This window comes from Rhinoraja longicauda, chromosome 36 (assembly GCF_053455715.1).
Source record: "Rhinoraja longicauda isolate Sanriku21f chromosome 36, sRhiLon1.1, whole genome shotgun sequence".
In the NCBI taxonomy this organism is placed as follows: Eukaryota; Metazoa; Chordata; class Chondrichthyes; order Rajiformes; family Arhynchobatidae; genus Rhinoraja; species Rhinoraja longicauda.
Genome location: NC_135988.1, coordinates 14,393,671 through 14,413,702, shown reverse-complemented (window position 1 = coordinate 14,413,702; position 20,032 = coordinate 14,393,671). Strand labels below are relative to the sequence as shown.

The 20,032-nt window shown below is 48.9% G+C and overlaps 1 protein-coding gene across 2 annotated transcripts in view; it reads left to right on the top strand.

Annotated features, from left to right (window-relative positions):
• Positions 1-2,125: 2,125 nt before the first annotated feature.
• LOC144610464 (ankyrin-1-like) overlaps positions 2,126-20,032 on the top strand; it is a 205,171-nt gene continuing 187,264 nt past the window's right edge. For both annotated transcript variants that reach the window (XM_078429192.1, XM_078429191.1), the window contains exon 1: positions 2,126-2,333. In XM_078429192.1, coding sequence (XP_078285318.1) covers positions 2,286-2,333 — 48 coding nt within the window. In that variant the 5' untranslated portion in view covers positions 2,126-2,285. The remainder of the gene's footprint in view (positions 2,334-20,032) is intronic.

Here is a 20,032-nt window from a genome sequence, read left to right as displayed (position 1 = left end):
GGGAGAATTGACCATTTTTTTTTAAACCAAAGCCAATTAACCTACAAACCTGGAGGTCTTTGGAGTGTGGGAGGAAACCAGAGCATCCGGGTGAAACCCATGGGTCTTCACACACAAAGACGTACAGGTATGTAGGTTAATTGACTGGGTAAAATGTAACAATTGTCCCTAGTGTGTGTAGGATCGTGTTAATGTGCGGGGATCGCTGGGCGGCACGGACTCGGTGGGCCGAAGGGCCTGTTTCCGCGCTGTATCTCTAAATCTAAAATCTAAATGTGCCAACTCCACACAGACAGCGGCCGAGGTCAGGATCGAACCCGGGTCTCCGGCGCTGTGAGGCAGCAACTCTACCAGCTGCGCCACAGTGCAGCGGATGATTCCTCTGCAAGTGGCCATTGTCTAAACCCCAACAGGACACAAGGTTTCAGTGTTGCGTCCCCCTGCTGTTGTTATGTCGCCCTCGATCTTGCTGACCTCAGTGGGGAAGTCTGTCCTGGGCCACCGCCCATTGCGCTGTGCAGAAACACGCAGTGTGGCTACACCTCCCTTGACAACACTGCCTCCAGCAGTTGACATCAGGAGAGTCAATGACCCACGGCAAACAGCCCACAGTTCAGCAAATACTGTCTATTCTTGGAGAGAATCGGTCTGGACAGCAGAGGAAGCAGCCACTAGTGTAATCCCTCCCCACAACAAACAACAAGGTGACATGACAGAAAAATACTGGTGTAGAAACAAGGAACTGCAAATGCTGGTTTGCAAAGAAAAAGACACAATGTGCTGGAGTAACTCGGCGGGACAGACGGCATCTCTGGAGAACATGGAGAGATGATGATTCACGTCGGAAGAAGGATGCCGACTGGAAACAGCATCCATCCATGTTCTCCAGAGATGCTGCCTGCCCCACCGAGTTACTCCAGTACTTTGTGTCTTTTCCTTTGTAATCCAGCATTTGCAGGTGCGACTCGGCTTGTATTCACTGGAGTTTAGAAGGATGAGAGGGGATCTTATAGAGACGTATAAAATTATAAAAGGACTGGACAAGCTAGATGCAGGAAACATGTTCCCAATGTTGGGCCAGTCCAGAACCAGGGGCCACACAGTCTTAGAATAAAGGGGAGGCCATTTAAAACTGATGTGAGAAGGAACTTTTTCACCCAGAGAGTTGTGAATTTGTGGAATTCTCTGCCACAGAGGGCAGTGGAGGCCAAATCACTGGATGGATTTAATAGACAATAGGTGCAGGAGGAGGCCATTCGGCCCTTCGAGCCAACACCGCCATTCAATGTGATCATGGCTGATCATTCTCAATCAGTACCCCGTTCCTGCCTTCTCCCCATACCCGGTGACTCCGCTATCCTTAAGAGCTCTATCTAGCTCTCTCTTTAAGAGAGAGTTAGATAGAGCTCTCGGGGCTAGTGGAATCAAGGGAGAAGGCAGGCACAGGTTACTGATTGTGGACGATCAGCCATGATCAGAATGATTGGCAGTGCTGGCTCGAAGGGCCAAATGGCCTCCTCCTGCACCTATTTTCTGTTTCTATGTTTCTATTACCACTTGCTGGTCCCTTGGGCAATCCCTTGCAAACAGATGTGGTCGGCTGGAAGCAGCCAGATGTGCATGCAGGCTGGTCTTGCCCCGGCAGTGTAAGAGAGGAGGTGAGGAGGACAAGATTTGGGAAGAAGGCGCAGGAGTGCTCAGATCTGGCGGATGGGAGAGGAGCAGCATCCGAGCATGCTGTTGGAACCGGTCCAAGTAGTGGCTGGTGTTGGAAGCCCAGCACCGAGGAGAGAGAGAGAGAGAGTGGGAGAGAGGGAGAGAGAGAGAGAGAGAGAGAGAGAGGGAGAGAGAGAGAAAGGGAGAGAGAGAGAGGGAGAGAGAGAGAGAGAGGGAGGGAGAGAGGGGGAGGGAGAGAGGGAGGGGGAGAGAGGGAGAGGGAGAGAGGGAGGGAGAGAGAAGGAGAGGGAGGGAGGGAGAGGGAGAGAGAAAGGGAGGGAGGGGGAGAGAGGGAGAGAGAAAGGAAGGGAGGGAGGGAGGGAGGGAGGGAGAGAGAGAGAGAAAGAGGAGGGAGAGAGAAGGGGGAGAGGAGGGGGGAGAGGAGGGGGGAGAGAGGGAGGGGGAGAGAGAGGGAGAGAAGTCAGCATATGGACCGCCCGCAAGCAGGAGAGCCCTATGGTCTTGCTCGTATTTATAGAGCCCTTGCAATGTGACCGGTTATCCCACCGCCTGCCTGCCTTGTATATAAAACACAGCCAGTGTCGGCTTTCAACCCCGGGCTGGAGGGAATGGCGTTGCGGGCAGGAGGACCAGGCGTGGACAACAAGCATCACAGGGTGAGTGAGTGAGTGAGTAAGTTAGTGGGTGGACGAAGCTCTCGACAGCAGCAGCAGCAACAGCAGCAACAAACCAACACACACACACACACACACACACACCATGTTTTAGCTGCATCGTCTCCGTCCTCTATTTAATGCAGAGAGGAGCCGTTTGCAAAGGGAGGCTGCGAGCTGTGGGAAATATCCCTGGGTTGGTCGACTTGCCCGCAACTGACTCATCTACAGGGAGAGCGGGGAGATGTGGCTTCTGCACCACATCCCAGCCCATCCCAGTACATCCCAGCCCACCCCTGCCAGTCCCAGCACAGCCCAACCCCGTACACCCCTATCCCAGTGCACCCCCAGCCAATCCCAGTACACCCCCATCCCATCCCAGTACACCCCCACCCCATCCCAGTACACCCCACCCCATCCCAGTACACCCCCACCCCCATCCCAGTACACCCCCACCCCATCCCAGTACACCCCCACCCCATCCCAGTACACCCCCAGCCCATCCCAGTACACCCCCATCCCATCCCAGTACACCCCCAGCCCATCCCAGTACACCCCAGCCCATCCCAGTACACCCCCACCCCATCCCAGTACACCCCATCCCAGTACACCCCACCCCATCCCAGTACACCCCATCCCAGTACACCCCACCCCATCCCAGTACACCCCACCCCATCCCAGTACACCCCCACCCCATCCCAGTACACCCCCACCCCATCCCAGTACACCCCCATCCCAGTACACCCCCATCTCAGTGCACCCAGGGCCGTTTTTACAGCATTATGGGCCCCCAGGCAAAGCAGTGTACTGGGGCCCCTACCGTTACTCTCCCCCACCCCCCTTTCCCTACCAGCCCCCCCCTGTCGTGTCGGTGAAAAGCACTTACCGAAAAGCACCTAGCGATGGACTTAGGGTGCTACATTGTTGCAAAAAGCACTTACAGATCGCTGTGAGAAGCACTTAGGGATGGAAAAGCAAAGCACTTGAGGAGCTAATTGTTGCGAAACAGATCGCTGTGAGAAGCACTTAGGGATGGAAAATGTTGCGAAAAAAGCACTTATTGAACCTACATTTTTAAAGTAGTATTTATTTATTGCAAGTCACTTAACATACACAGATCAGCAAGGGGCCCCTATGCTCGTGGGCCCCCGGGCAAGTGCCCATCAGGCCCATGCGTTAAGACGGCCCTGAGTGCACCCCAATCCCACTACACCCCATCCCAGTACATCCCATCCCTACACCCCCATCCCAGTACAGCCCACCCCAGTATAGCCTAATACAGCCCACCCCAGTACACCCCATCCCAGTACATCCCATCCCATCCCAGCACAGCCCATCCCAGCACAGCCCATCCCAGCACAGCCCATCCCAGCACAGCCCATCCCAGTACACCCCATCCCAGTACAGTACAGCACAGCCTATCCCAGTACATCCCATCCCAGTATATCCCATCCCAGTACAGCACAGTACACCCCCATCCCAGTACACCCCATCCCATCCCAGTACAGCACAGTCCATCCCAGAGCATCCCAGCCCATCCCAGTGCAGCCCATCCCAGTACACCCCATCCCAGTACTCCCCCATCCCAGTACTCCCCCATCCCAGTACACCCCCATCCCAGTACTCCCCCATCCCAGTACACCCCAGCCCATCCCAGTACACCCCATCCCAGTACACCCCATCCCATCCCAGTACACCCCATCCCAGTACACCCCATCCCATCCCAGTACACCCCATCCCAGTACACCCCATCCCATCCCAGTACACCCCATCCCAGTACACCCCATCCCATCCCAGTACAGCACAGTCCATCCCAGAACATCCCAGCCCATCCCAGTGCAGCCCATCCCAGTACACCCCATCCCAGTACTCCCCCATCCCAGTACACCCCCATCCCAGTACTCCCCCATCCCAGTACACCCCAGCCCATCCCAGTACACCCCATCCCATCCCAGTACACCCCATCCCAGTACACCCCATCCCATCCCAAACGCGAAACGCCAGCACACTCCTCCGACTGCGCCCCTTTGAACATAACACAGGGGGCACTGACGACCGGGTTAGACTGTCATCGAGGGAGGAGTCTAAACAGGAGGCTTGGAATTAATGCAAGGAACTGCAGATGTGCGGCTTTAACCCCCCCCCCCAAAAAAAAAGACACAGAGTGCTGGAGTAACGCAGAGAGTCAGTCAGCATCTCAGCGGGTATTTGTAAGGCAGAGGTAGATAGATTTTTGATCAGTGCAAGGTTGTCAGAGGTTATGGGGGAGAAGGCAGGAGAATGGGGTTGGGAGGGAGAGATGGATCAGCCGTGACTGGATGGCGGAGTACACTCCCGATGGGCCGAATGGCCCAAATTCTACTCCTGTCACTTCTGACCTGATGGGAACATGGGTAGGTGACAAAGATGGACACAAAGTGCTGGAGTAACTCAGAGGGTCAGTCAGCATCTCTGGAGAAAAAAGGAATAGGTGACGTTTCAGGGTCGGGACTCTTCTTCCGACGTTTTGGAGCAATGCACTTTTTTTTGTAAACCCGCACCTGCAGTTCCTTGTGTCTAATGAAGAGTCGGTCCCGCCTGCTTTCTGGAAGTGCCGGGTCTAAACGCGTTGCCCGAGTATTGAAAGACCACGTCTCGGGAGTTAGCTGGCACCAACTCTGTTTGTGGCAGATATTATGAATTATTCAGACTTCATTTAGTTTTGCCGTGTCAAAGTCACTGTTTCTTCAAAGTGGTTTAGATATTTATTTGCGTGGTGTAAGAGGAGAAAAAAACCCTTGTTATTGGCAACGCAAACATTGTGCTGTTTGAGTTTGGGGTGAGGGTAAAAGTCGGCAGATGTTTTCCCCAGATGTTGGGGGGCTGCTGTTGTGGGGAAGCAAAGTGTGTTGTAAAGTAATGTTGTTTAAAGAGAGAGAGGTTCAGGCTTTAGGTCTAAAGCCTCACTGCCAGTCTGCATTGTGGAGATGGGGCAACCTCTGTCTGATCATTAACTGTGTGTACTTAACTTGTTAACCATGGTAACTTTTGTGCACAAAATCACTAAAGGAATAGATCGGGTGGACGCGCAGACTCCCACACCCAGAGTAAGGGAATCCTGAACCAGAGGACATGGGTTTACGGTGAAGGGGAGGAGATTTAATAGGAACCTGAGGGGTAACCTTTTCTCACAGAGAGTGGTGGGTGTATGGAACGAGCTGCCAGAGGAGGTAGCTGAGGCAGCCGACATTGCACTGTGTAAGAAACATTGGATAAGACGGATTTAGTGGGATATGGGCCAAGTCGCATTAGTGTAGATGGGACATGTTGGTCGGTGTGGGCAAGTTGGGCTGAACGGTCTGTTTCTACGCTGTAGGACTCGCTGAAGAAGAAGGGGTTCCGGAGAGAGCATTTGCCCAAATCTCTTTAATTTGCAATTTGTAAGAGAAAAAATCACATGTGGTTAAAGTGCACATTGTCAGATTTTAATAAAGGTCATTTTTATACATTTTGGTTTCACCATGTAGAAATTACAGCAGTGTTTATACATAGTCCCCCCATTTCAGGGCACCATAATGTTTGAGACACAGCAATGTCATGTAAATGAAAGTGGTCATGTTTAGTATTTTGTTGCATATCCTTTGCATGCAATGACTGCTTGAAGTCTGCGATTCACGGACATTAACAGTTGCTGGGTGTCTTCTCTGGTGATGCTCTGCTAGGCCTATGTTGCAGCTATCTTTAGCTTATGCTTGTTTTGGGGGCTAGTCCCCTTCAGTTTTCTCTTCAGCATATAAAAGGCCTGCTCAATTGGGTTCAGATCAGGTGAATGACTTGGCCACTCAAGAATTGACCATTTTTTTAGCTTTGAAAAACTCCTTTGTGGCTTTAACAGTATGTTTGGGATCATTGTCTTGCTGCAGAACGAACCGACAGCCAATGAGTTTTGAGGCATTTGTTTGAACTTGAGCTTGGATGTGTCTATGCACTTCAGAATTCATTATGCTACTATCATCAGCAGTTGTATCATCAATGAAGATAAGTGAGCCAATACCTTCAGCAGCCATACATGCCCAGGCCATAACACCCCCACCACAGTGTTTCACAGATGAGGTGGTATGCTTTGGATCTTGGGCAGTACCTTCTCTCCTCCACACTTTGCTCTTGCCATCACTCTGATAGACGTTAATGCCCATCTCATCTGTCCACAAGCCCTTTTTCCAGAACTGTGGTTGCTCTTTTAAATACTTCTTAGCAAATTGTAACCTGGCCATCCTATTTTTCCCGGCCAACCAGTGGTTTGCATCTTGCAGTGTAGCCTCTGTATTTCTGTTCATGAAGTCTTCTGCGGACAGCGGTCATTGACAAATCCACACCTGACTCCTGAAGAGTGTTTCTGATCTGTCGGACAGGGTGTTTGTGGATTTTTTTAAATTATAGAGAGAATTCTTCTGTCATCAGCTATGGAGGTCTTCCTTGGCCTGCCAGTCCCTTTGCGATTAGTAAGCTCACCAGTGCTCTCTTTCTTCTTAATGATGTTCAAAACAGTTGATTTTGGTAAGCTTAAGGTTTGGCTGATGTCTCTAACAGTTTTATTCTTGTTTCTCAATCTCATAACGGCTTCTTTGACTTTCATTGGCACAACCTTGGTCCTCATGTTGATAAACAGCAGTAAAAGTTTCCAAAGGTGATGGAAAGACTGGGTGCTGAGAGCTCTCTTATACCTGCATAAAGGAGGCAATTAAACACACCTGAGCAATTACAAACACCTGTGAAGCCGTGTGTCCCAAACATTATGGTGCCCTGAAATGGGGGTGGACTATATATAAATGCAGCTGTAATTTCTACATGGTGAAACCAAAATGTATAAAAATACCCTTTAATAAAATCTGACAATGTGCACTTTAACCACATGTGATGTTTTCTATTACAAATCTCAAATTGTGGAGTACAGAGGCAAATAAATAAATCATGGGTCTTTGTCTCAAACATTATGGAGGGCACTGAAAGCTAGTCCCATTTGCCTGCAGTTAAACCTTTAAACCTTTCCTATCAAAATGCCTGTCCAAATGTCTTTTAAATGGCATTACTATACCTGCCTCGACAACTTTCCTGTTTCTGACGCTGGTTGTGGCTTGCTTTGCAAGTTTGCTAGCAGGCATTCTAGTACAGAGGGCACTGTGGAATCCTCTACACGTCTCAAGCCTGTGGTTCTAACAAGGGGCTCAGTTTTAGTTTAATTTAGTTTAGAGATACAGCGCGGAAACTCATTTAGAACGGAGATGAGGAAAAACTTTTTCAGTCAGAGAGTTGTGAATCTGTGGAATTCTCTGCCTCAGAAGGCAGTGGAGGCCAATTCTCTGAATGCATTCAAGAGAGAGCTCGATAGTGCTCTTAAGAATAGCGGCGTCAGGGGGTATGGGGAGAAGGCAAGAACGGGGTACTGATTGAGAATGATCAGCCATGATCTCATTGAATGGCGGTGCTGGCTCGAAGGGCCGAATGGCCTCCTCCTGCACCTATTGTCTATTGTCCCTTCTGCCCACCGAGTCTGCGCCGACCAGCGATCCCCGCACATTAACATTAACACTACCTTACACACATTAGGGATAATTTTTATATTTATACCAAGCCAATTAACCTACAGACCTGTATGTTTTTGGAGTGTGGGAGGAAACCGAAGATCTCAGAGAAATCCCACGGGGAGAACGTACAAACTCCATATGGACAAGCACCTGTGGTCAGGATCCAACCTAGGCCTCTGGCGCCATAAGACAGTAGCTCTATCGCTGCGCCACCGTGCCGACCCAAGTTCTAGTTGAGTGTGAGGGAGGGAGTCATTTTATTCACCCCCAATGTTATTCATCTCAGGTTGACTACCTAATGCTATTTCTCCTGCCTTCAGACTCCAGAGATACAGCATGGAAACAAGCCCTTCACCCCACCGAATCCACGCCGACCGGCGATCACCCCATAGGCAATAGGTGCAGGAGGAGGCCATTCGGCCCTTCGAGCCAGCACCGCCATTCAATGTGATCATGGCTGATCATTCTCAATCAGTACCCCGTTCCTGCCTTCTCCCCGTACCCCCTGACTCCATACACTAGCACTATCGAGGGACAATTTACAATTTAATAATAATAATAATAATAATGCATTACATTTATATAGCGCTTTTCAAACACTCAAAGACGCTTTACAGGGATTTCTAGAACATAGAGAATTGAATAAATAGATAAATAATTTACACACTAGGAACAATTTTACGATTTACAGAAGCCAATTAACCCTCAAACCTTTGTGTCTTTGGAGTGTGGAATAGAAGACACGGTGGCGCAGCGGTAGAGTTGCTGCCTTACAGCGAATGCAGCGCCGTGGACTCAGGTTCGATCCTGACTACGGGCGCTGTACTGTACGGAGTTTGTACGTTCTCCCCGTGACCTGCGTGGGTTTTCTCCGAGATCTTCGGTTTCCTCCCACACTCCAAAGACGTACAGGTTTGTAGGTTAATTGGCTGGGCAAATATAAAAATTGTCCCTAGTGGGTGTAGGATAGTGTTAATGTGCGGGGATCGCTGGGCGGCGCGGACCCGGTGGGCCGAAGGGCTTGTTTCTGCGCTGCATCTCTAAATCTAAAATAAATTAAAAAATCTAAGCCGGATCACCTGGAGAAAACCCACGAGGTCACAGGGAGACCGTACAAACTCTGTAGACACTGCACCCTTAGTTTGGATCGAACCCGGGTCTCTGGCGCTGTAAGGCAACAGCTCTACCACTGCTCCTCTAAGAAGCCTTTTGAGGCCGGTGTGGAAACATTTGTCACTGGGACGCACACAATTAAGTGCTTGGGCAACATTCCTCCTGCAGTCGGCATATGGTGCAAGGAATCGTCCGTCGCATTAATCATGGCGCAGCCTCGCTGTGTGCAGGCGGGCTCGAGGTACAGGCTGGTACCACGTTTGCAGCAGATGTTGACTCATTGCACTCTGCTTCGATGCGGGACAGCTGTGGTGTCATGCAGTGATGGACCTGAGCAGATGTGCGCAGAGGTCTTGTCTGCTTGCCACATCTGCCAAAGCTGAATTAGTTTAGTTCAGTTTGGAGATACAGCATGGAACCACACGGCCTGCTGCCCACTGAGTCCAAGCTGACCAGCGATCCCCGTACACTAACAGCAGTGTCACAGTGCTAATTCTTTGGGCGTCGGAGCGGCCGCTGTTAAATTCCCCGCTCGTTAAAACTCCCCGCTGTTTATTTTGGCTTTTTTTTTTACAGAGGTGTCAGAGCGGCGCTCCGACAGTACTACACCCCTGACTAACACTATCTCACACGCTAAGGGCAATTTAACAATCTTTACCAAAGCCAATTAACCTACAAACCTGTGGGAGGAAAACCAGAGCACCCGGGGAAAACCCACACAGTCTCAGGGAGAACGTACAAGCTCTGTACGGACAGCACCCGTTGTCAAGATTGAACGAGGGTCACTGTCAGGCAGCAAGTCCACCGCCGCGCCACCGTGAATTCGAACATGAGAATGCTCACTTTGTGCTGTAAATTTCCCCAAGGGTTTCTCAACTCAGGAGCTTGTCCCGGTCCCGGGCCATGTCCAGGTCTGAAGAACAAAACTCAACCAACTGCAGATGTCGGAAGTCTGAAATCCAAAGCAGGTACCGCTGGAAATACACAGCAGGTCCGGCAGCATAATTTTGGAAAGAAGCTTTGGGTCAAGGATCCCTTGACAGAACTGACAGAACTTTCTCAGAACAAGCCTCATCGTCGGAGAGCACAGAAACGGGCCTTGAGCAAGATGACCCAACCAGGCCTGGCCCATAACCCTCTAAACCTTTCCTGTCCACCTACCTGTCCAAATATCGATTATATGTTGTGATTGCAGTTGCCTCAACTACCTCTTCTGGCAGCTCGTTCCATAAACCCACCACCCTCTGTGTGAAAATGTTGCTCCTGTTAAATTTTTCTCCTCCTTTATTTTTTATTTTTTTAAAAATATTTTATTTTTGAAAAGCATATGTACAAATAGAAATAAAAGACACATTTGTTACAGAGTTCTTACATAGCTTCAATTAAAAAAATTTTAAAGAGAGAAAATAAAAAATAAAGAAGTGTTAATGTGCGGGGATCACTGGGCGGCACGGACTTGGAGGGCCGAAAAAGGCCTGTTTCCGGCTGTATGTATATGATATGATATGATAAAGGAAAAAAAAACAACGAAAAAAAAAACTATAAACTATTGAGAAGAGAGAATAAGAGGATTAAAAAAAAGATATAACTATAAAAATTAAAGGGAGTAGATCCGGGAGACAATAACCACAGTTGTACATCCAACCCTTAACTCAAGTTTCAACTTTTAATTTAATTTTTTTATTTTAGTCCTTTAAACCCATGCTTGTAGGTTGATTGGTTTTGGTAGGAATTGTAAAATTATCCCCAGTGTGTAGGATGGTATAAGTGTATGGGGATCGCTGGTCGATGTGGACCCGATGGGCCGAAGGGCCTGTTTCCACTTTGTATCTCTAAAAACACTCCAAGGGCTATGTCCTCAATTTCTTGACTCCCCTGTCCTGAGAAATGTCCCTGGACCTGAACAGTTATCTGTTTCTCTTTCCAAGATGTCACCTTGCGTACTGAGTGCTTTGAGAATTGAGGCTTTTATTATCCCTCCCCTTCTCAAGAAACTCAATACAAGACCAAGAGAGAGTTAGATTTAGCTCTTAGGGCTAAAGGAATTAAGGGATATGGGGGGGAAAGGCAGGTATGGGGTACCGTTTTTAGATGATCAGCCATGATCCTATTGAATGGCGTGGCTGACTCGAAGGGCCGAATGGCACCTATTTTTCTATGTTTCTAATATTAAAATCTCGGCTGCCGCTGCAAAGCAGTGTTGTGTATGAGGGTGTATCGCATGGTGAGGGGTGCTGTTTTCCAAGTGTCATTTTAAACCCACCCTCTCTTTAGTCTTTAGACTTGACATTTTAGAGATACATCGCAGAAACGGCCCCTTCGGCCCATTAGCCTGTGCCAACCCAACGTTCACCCCTGCACACTAACACCATCCGAAACACACTGGGGACAATTTACAATTTTACCGAAGTCAATTAACCGACAAACCCGCACGTCTTTGGAGTGTGGGAGGAAACCGGAGCGCCCGGAGAAAACCCACGCAGGTCACGGGGAGAACGTACAAACTCCGTACAGACTGCGCCCATAGTCGGGATTAAACCCGGGTCTCTGGCGCTGTAAGGCAGCAACTCTACCGCTGCGCCACCTAAGGACTAGACCATCGCAGGTGGTCACAGTGATACCAAGGCACAGTTCCAAGAGAAGTAGACCTGTCTTGAGGCCAGGGACGTTTTTATCTCCTGGTTAACGTCATGAAAACCAGATCATCAGGTCATCATCTCCTTGCCATCCACGGGAGCTGTCAGCCTTCAACTTGGTTGCTGTGTTGGCGCAGCGGTAGAGTTGCTGCCTTGCAGCGCCGGAGACCCGGGTTCAATCCCGACCACGGGTGCTGTCTGTACGGAGTTTGTACTTTCTCCACATGAACCAGATTGATTCCTGGGATGGCAGGACTTCCATATGAAGAAAGACTGGATAGACTCGGCTTGTACTCGCTGGAATTTAGAAGATTGAGGGGGGATCTTATAGAAACTTACAAAATTCTTAAGGGGTTGGACAGGCTAGATGCAGGAAGATTGTTCCCGATGTTGGGGAAGTCCAGAACAAGGGGTCACAGTTTAAGGATAAGGGGGAAGTCTTTTAGGACCGTGATGAGAAAGATTTTTTCACACAGAGTGGTGAATCTGTGGAATTCTCTGCCACAGAAGGTAGTTGAGGCCAGTTCATTGGCTACATTTAAGAGGGAGTTAGATGTGGCCCTTGTGGCTAAAGGGATCAGGGGGTATGGAGAGAAGGCAGGTACGGGATACTGAGTTGGATGATCAGCCATGATCATATTGAATGGCGGTGCAGGCTCGAAGGGCCGAATGGCCTACCCCTGCACCTATTTTCTATGTTTCTATGACCGCGTGGGTTTTCTCCGAGATCTTCGGTTTCCTCCCACACTCCAAAGACGTAGAGGTTTGTAGGCTAATTGGCTTGGTGTAATTGTAATTTGACCCTCGTGTGTGTAGGATAGTGTTAGTGTGCGGGGATCGCTGGTCGGCGCGGACCCGGTGGGCCGAAAGGCCTGTTTCTGTGCTCTATCTCTAAACTAAACTAAATCTCAGCAGCAACCACCCAATAAATCACTTCATTGACTGTAAAGTTCTTTGAGACTCTCTGAGAGAGTGAAAGGTGCATTATAAAATACAGAATGTAGAAAGCAGGAACTGCAGATGCGAGTTTACAAAAAACGCACAAATGCTGGAGTAGCTCAGCCAATCAGACTGCATCTCTGGAGAACGTGGATTGGTGGCATTATGGCCCTGGACCCTTCAGCAGACTATGAAGTCGTAGAGGTGTTTATTCACAAAATGCTGGAGTAACTCAGCAGGTCAGGCAGCATCTCGGGAGAGAAGGAATGGGTGACGTTTCGGGTCGAGACCCTTCTTCGTACTGATGTCAGGGGGGCGGGACAAAGGAAGGATATAGGTGGAGACAGGAAGATAGAGGGAGATCTGGGAAGGGGGAGGGGAAGGGAGGGACAGAGGAACTATCTAAAGTTGGAGAAGTCAATGTTCATACCGCTGGGCTGCAAACTGCCCAGGCGAAATATGAGATGCTGTTCCTCCACTTTGCGGTGGGCCTCACTATGGCACTGGAGGAGGCCCATGACAGAAAGGTCAGACTGGGAGTGGGAGGGGGAGTTGAAGTGCTCAGCCACTGGGAGATCAGGTTGGTTCAGAAGTCGTATGGGAATCACAGAGGGGGAGCAGTGAGAGAGGGTCTCACAGAGCTCCCATCTGGGGTGGCACAGTGGTGCAGCGGTAGAGCTACTGCCTCACAGCGCCAGAGACCCGGGTTCGATCCTGACTATGGGAGCTTGTCTGTACGGAGTTTGTACGTTCTCCCCGTAACCTTGCGTGGGTTTACTCCGGGATCTCTGGTTTCTTCCCACACTCCAAAGACGGACAGGTTTGTAGATTAATTGGCTTGGTAAAATTGTTCAATTGTGGCAAGTGTGTGTAGGATGGTGTTGGTGTGCGGGGATCGCTGGTTGGCATGGACTCGGTGGGCCGAAGGGCCTGTTTCCGTGCTGTATCTCGAAACCAAACTAACAAAAAGGGAGAGGAGGTCTTCCTGAAAGTAGGGGTACCTTGATGAGATTTTGCGGTGGAGCAGTCAAAATGTAGAAACAAGGAATTGCAGATGCTGGTTTACCAAAAAAGAAGACACAGCATGCTGGAGAAACCCAGCCGGGCAGTCAGCGTCTCTGGAGAACGTGGATAAGAGATTTTCAGGTCGTGACCCTCCATCAGTGTGAAGAAGGGTCCCGACCCGAAACATCATCTGTCCATGTTATTATGAGTTACAGAATGTGTAGGAAGGAACTGACAATTGTTGGGTTAAACACAAATTGTTGGAGTAACTCAGCGGGACAGGCAGCATCTCTGGAGAGAAGGAATGGGTGACGTTTCGGTTCGTGACCCTTCTTCAGAACAGAATGTTCATTTGTGATTAAACTGCACTCTTGAATGCCTGGTTAAGGATGTAGGGGAAGAAATGGCACTTGCCTTGGACGTTTGTCGGCACTGGGCCTGTACTCGCTGGAGTTTAGAAGGACGAGGGGGGACCTCATTGAAACGTACCAAATAGTGAAAGGCTTGGATAGAGTGGACGTGGAGAGGATGTTTCCACTAGTAGGAGAGTCCAGGACTAGAAGTCACAGCCTCATTCTTTTAGGAAGGAGATGAGGAGAAATTTCTTTAGTCAGAGGGTGTTGAATATATTTGGGGGTTTTTTTTGCCACAGAAGGCTGTGGAGGCAAAGCCAGTAGATATATATAAGGCAGAGATAGATAGATTCTTGGTCAGTACGGGTGTCAGAGGTTATGGGGAGAAGGCAGGAGGCCAATTCTCAGAAGGCAGTGGAGGCCAATACTCGTGGGGAAAAAAGCTGTCTTTATGTCTGGCTGTGGCAGCTTTGACAGTCTGGAGTCGAAGTGCTTCGAAGAGTTTGTGGCCAGGGCGAGAGGGGTCAGAGATGATACTGAGCACGAGTGCTGGAGTGCCTTTTCTCTATTCTTTCACAGTCTTGCAGAATTCACGTGTGGTTTAAAGAATTCTCTATGGAATTCTCTGCCTCAGAAGGCAGTGGAGGCCAATTCTCTGAATGCATTCAAGAGAGAGCTAGATAGAGCTCTTAAGGATAGCGGAGTCAGGGGGTATGGGGAGAAGGCAGGAACGGGGTACTGATTGAGAATGAGCAGCCATGATCACATTGAATGGTGGTGCTGGCTCGAAGGGCCGAATGGCCTCCTCCTGCACCTATTGTCTATTGAGAATGGGGTTAGGAGGGAGAGGTAGATTAGCCACGATTGAATGGCGGAGTAGACTTGATGGGTCGAATGGCCTAATTCTGCTCCTATCACTTATGGCCTTATGATGTTCCGCTAGGGTGGGCCTGGAAGTGGTGGCGGGATCCAGACAGCAGTGTGTGATTGTGATTGCTCACAACCCCAGTGCATCCAGCAGTTTCAAGCACGCACTGAATAATCGAACATCTGGGACTCTGCTGCTTGTTTTTAGTGACTCCATTAGCCTCTCGTGCCAAAAGAGAAACAGAATTCTTTTTTTTGCTTTTTAATTTACTAAAATGGTTACAAAATGGTTTGAATGTCACAACTTTAGAAGGCAAAACATATCAATCTGAAGAAGGGTCTCGACCCAAAACGTCACCAATTCCTTTTCTCCACAGATGCTGAGTTACTCCAGCCTTTTGCGTCTATGTCATTATGAAATATATCGATTTTATAGAAACCCTTTCGCCTCGATCTAATTATTACTTGCCAGATTTTCTCCCACCCATTCCTCCCCTTTCCATCCATCTTCTTCCCTGCTACAATCGATCTTAAGAAGAGTCCCGACCCGAAACGTCAACTGCCCAATCCTTCCACAGATGCTGCCTGACGCATTGGGTTCTCTACGGTTGTGTATCGATTCTGGAGTTGAGACATAAAATCACATACTTGGTTCAAATGATGCACAATCTAGTATGTTCAGCCTCTGTTCTCACCTGGTAGCTGTATACAATTTAACATGTGAGCCACATGTCAGAGTTGCCAGCCTAACTTCTGAGGACTTTGCGTTGTAAAGTTGGACAGCTTCACCCTTCGTAGCTGTGCTGAGGGGTCGTGGCATAGTTGGACCTACTATCATTTCAAATGAGTTAGAGTCATAGAGTGATACAGTGCAGCAACAGGCCCTTCAGCCCGACTTGCCCACACCGGCCAAAATGTCCCGGCTACACTAGTCCCACCTGCCTGCGCTTGGTCCAGATCCCTCCAAACTTGTCCTTTCCATGTACCTGTCTAACTGTTTCTTAAACATTGGGATAGTCCCAACCTCAACCAACTCCTCTGGCAGCTTGTTCCACACACCCACCACCCTTTGTGAGAAAAAGTTACCCCTCAGATCCCTATTAAATCTTTTCCCTTTCACCTTGAGCCTATGTCCTCTGGTCCTCGATTTCCCCTACTCTGGGCAAGAGATTCTGTGCATCTACCCGATCTATTCCTCTCATGATTTAATATAGTTATTAAACCAAGACCCCATCCATCCTCTCAGGTGGGTCTGGTAGATTCATGATGCTCTTGGAAGAAGAACAGAGAGATTCTGTGTGTGTGATAGTTAACTCTCGTTCATCCTTACTGGGGCCGATGAGATGGCTGTTTTCGTTAAGGCCTTTTATGCTCCATACCTCTTTGCTATTGGCTCCATCTACACTTCACGCTGCCTCGGCAAGGCCACCAGCATAAACAAGGACCAGTCTCACCCCGGTCACTCCCTCTTCTCCCCTCTCCCATCAGGCAAGAGGTAGACGTACATAGAAACATAAAATAGGTGCAGGAGGAGGCCATTTGGCCCTTTGAGCCAGCACCGCCATTCAATGTGATCATGGCTGATCATCCACAATCAGTAACCCGTGCCTGCCTTCTCCCCATATCCCTTGATTCCACTAGCCCCTAGAGCTCTATCTAACTCTCTTTTAAATTCATCCAGTGAATTGGCCTCTACTACCTTCTGTGGCAGAAAATTCCACAAATTCACAACTCTCTGGGTGAAAAAGTTTTTTCTCATCTCAGTTTTAAATGGCCTCCCCTTTATTTTCAGACTGTGGTCCCAGATTCTGGACTCCCCGAACATTGGGAACATTTTTCCTGCATCTAGGAATCAGTCCAGTCCTTTTGGTACAGAAGTGTGAAAATGCACACCTCCAGATTCAGGGACGGTTTCTTCTTAGCTCTTATCAGAACCATCCTATCACCAAATAGAGATCGGTCCTGACCTCCCATCCAGCTCATTGGAGACCATCTTTAATCTGACTTTACTGGACTTTACCTTGCACTAAACGTTACATCCTTTATCGTGTATCTGTACACTGTGGACGGCTTGATTGTAATCATGTCTAGTCTTTTCGCAGACTGGTTTGCATGCGACAAGAAAGCTTTTCACTGTGCCTCGGTACACTTGACAATAAACTAAACACAACGTATATGCGGGATATAAAGTTATGAGGGGTGTAGATTGGGAAGACTGCAGGAAAGCTTTCCCGCATATCAGAGGGCGATGAAAGGGGTAGGAGATGTCGAGGGGATCCAAGGAGAACAATAGACAATAGACAATAGGTGCAGGAGGAGGCCATTCGACCCTTCGAGCCAACATCGCCATTCAATGTGATCAAGGCTGATCATTCTCCATCAGTACCCCGTTCTTGCCCTCTCCCCATACCCCCCAACTCCACTATCCTTAAGAGCTCTATCTAGTTCTCTCTTGAATGCATTCAGAGAATTGGCCTCCACTGCCTTCTGAGGCAGAGAATTCCACAGATTCACAACTCTCTGACTGAAAAAGTTTTTCCTTGTCTCCGTTCTAAATGGCCGACCCCTTGTTCTTAAACTGTGGCCCCTTGTTCTGGACTCCCCCAACATTGGGAACATGTTTCCTGCCTCTAGCGTGTCCAACCCCTTAATAATCTTATACGTTCCTCCCACACTCCAAAGACGAGCAGGTTTGTAGGTTAACTGGCTTTGGTAAAATTGGCCCTAGTGTGTAGGATCGAGCGAGTCGCTGGTCGAGAGTACTCGGTGGGCCGAAGGGCCTGTTTCTAAACGTGCGCTGTATTTCTAAAGCCTAAAGTGACTGGATCCAAAACATCATCTGTTCATTCCCGCCATGGATGTCGCATGACCCGTCACGGGCGGCACGGTGGCGCAGCGGTAGAGTTGCTGCTTTACAGCGAATGCAACGCCGGAGACTCGGGTTCGTTCCTGACTACAGACGCCGTCTGTACGGAGTTTGTACGTTCTCCCCGTGGATTTTCTCCGAGATCTTCGGTTTCCTCTCACACTCCAAAGACGTACAGGTTTGTAGGTTAATTGACTGGGTAAATGTAAAAATTGTCCCTAGTATGTGTAGGATAGCGTTAATGTGCGGGGATCGCTGGGCGGCGCGGACTCGGTGGGCCGAAGGGCCTGTTTCCACGCTGTATCTCTAAATCTAAAAAAATCTATGAAAAAAATCAAGTTCCTCCAGCACTTTTTGTTTTGCTCAAGTTTCCAGCAACTGCAGTTCATTTTGTCCACTGCCTAGTGGGACTCGTGTTACTTAAATTGTATGCAAGTTTCATACATTAAGATAACAAACACACTGCACAGGGGGGGGATACTGGTCAGCATGGATGACTTGGGCCGAAGGGCCTGTTTCCGTGCTGCATGACTCTACGACTTCAAAGAGAGAGTTAGATTTAGCTCTAAAGGCTAACGGAATCAAGAGATATGGGGAGAAAGCAGGAACGGGGCACTGATTTTGGATGATCAGCCATGATCATATTGAATGGCAGCGCTGGCTCGAAGGGCCGAATGGCCTGCTCCTCCTGCACCTATTTTCCATGTTTCTATGAAGCCCTTCATCACAACCCTTGGTCCATCTCAAAGTGTGTCGGAAGGAACTGCAGATGCTGGTTTTAAACCGAAGATAGACACAAAAAAGCTGGAGAAACTCAGCGGGACAGGCAGCATCTCGGGAGAGAAGGAATGGGTGACGTTTCGGGTCGGGACCCTTCTCTGACGTCTCAAAATCTCAAATTGCCTCAGGGACCAAATTATTTTAAAGTGCAGTAAACCTGCGCAGGCAGACAGGTCGGTTATTTTACGCAAAGCCCAGTGACGAATGTACAGTACAGAAGCTGTTTCCTATTCTGTACATCAGCCGTGCGGTAAAGCAGAGTTAATGCCCACTTCACTCAGGCAGAGCGTTTCATTGTATAAGAACTCGGTGCTGCATTGTTACATAACCAATCCCTCATTCCTCAGTTGCTGCAGCCAGTGAGGAAGCTACAGCTAAACACACAGATTGGCTGAATCGGTCCATCGCATTGAACTGAATAGTATTCGCTTGAATCGAATAAATGTTATTGGCCAAGTATGTATACTGTACATACAAGGAATGTGCCTTGGTGTTCCGCTCCCAAGTAACAACACGACATACATGCAGTAAACAATTAGGAATAAAACAGAAAACATTAAAACATTAAGAATAAAACGTTACGGTTTAAACATGTGAAATACCAGAGCAAAAGGAGGCTACAGACTTTTGGTTGTTGAGTAGAGCTACTGCTCGTGAAAAAAGGCCGTCTTTATGTCCGGCTGTGGCTGCTTTGACAGTCCGGAGACGCCTTCCAGAGGGAAGTGCTTCAAAGAGTTTGTGGCCAGGGTGAGAGGGGTCAGAGATGATCTTGCCCGCTCGCTTCCTGGCCCTTGCAGTGGCCAGGAACTGATACGATGTAGAGATAGTAGGGAAAAAAAAACTGCAGATGCTGGTTTAAATCGAAGGTAGGCACAAAATGCTGGAGTAACTCAGCGGGACAGGCAGCATCTCTGGAGAGAAGGAATGGGCGACGTTTCGGGTCGAGACCCTTCTTCAGATAATAAGTGTTACATCACTACGCGTAACTCTGGCTTTCTTTCACTGCCCCCCTCTGCCCATCTGCTGTTTTCTACGCCTTTAGTCACTGGTACCAAGATCTCCAGAAGCAGCTCAGTTCCAACTTTGTTTCGCAACGCTCCTGTTGAAACGCAGTTTCCTGCATTTAAGAGTTCTATCCTGGTAGACATTTAGATAGACACAAAAAGCTGGAGTAACTCAGCGGGGCAGGCAGCACCTATGGAGAGAAGGAATGGGTGTCGTTTCGGGTCGAAACCCTTCTTGTTCTGAAGGGTGGCGTTTCGGGTCTTAACCGAAATGTCACCCATTCCTTCAATCCAGAGATGCTGCCTGTCCCGCTGAGTTGCTCCAGCTTTTTGTGTCTGTCTTTTGTTTAAACCAGCATCTGCAGTTCCTATCTATGCATTGTCGACCAGTACACATACTTCCATATTAATCCCATATCCCACCAAATGGCCCGTGGCCCCCTCTTCTCAGGCAATTCAGGCATTCCTCAAGACACATCTTAAACACCGTCAATGGCTTAACTTCACCACTCTCTCAGGCAGCACGTTCCATGTACTCTCCACACACTGGGTGAAGAAGGTGTTGAGGGCGTGCA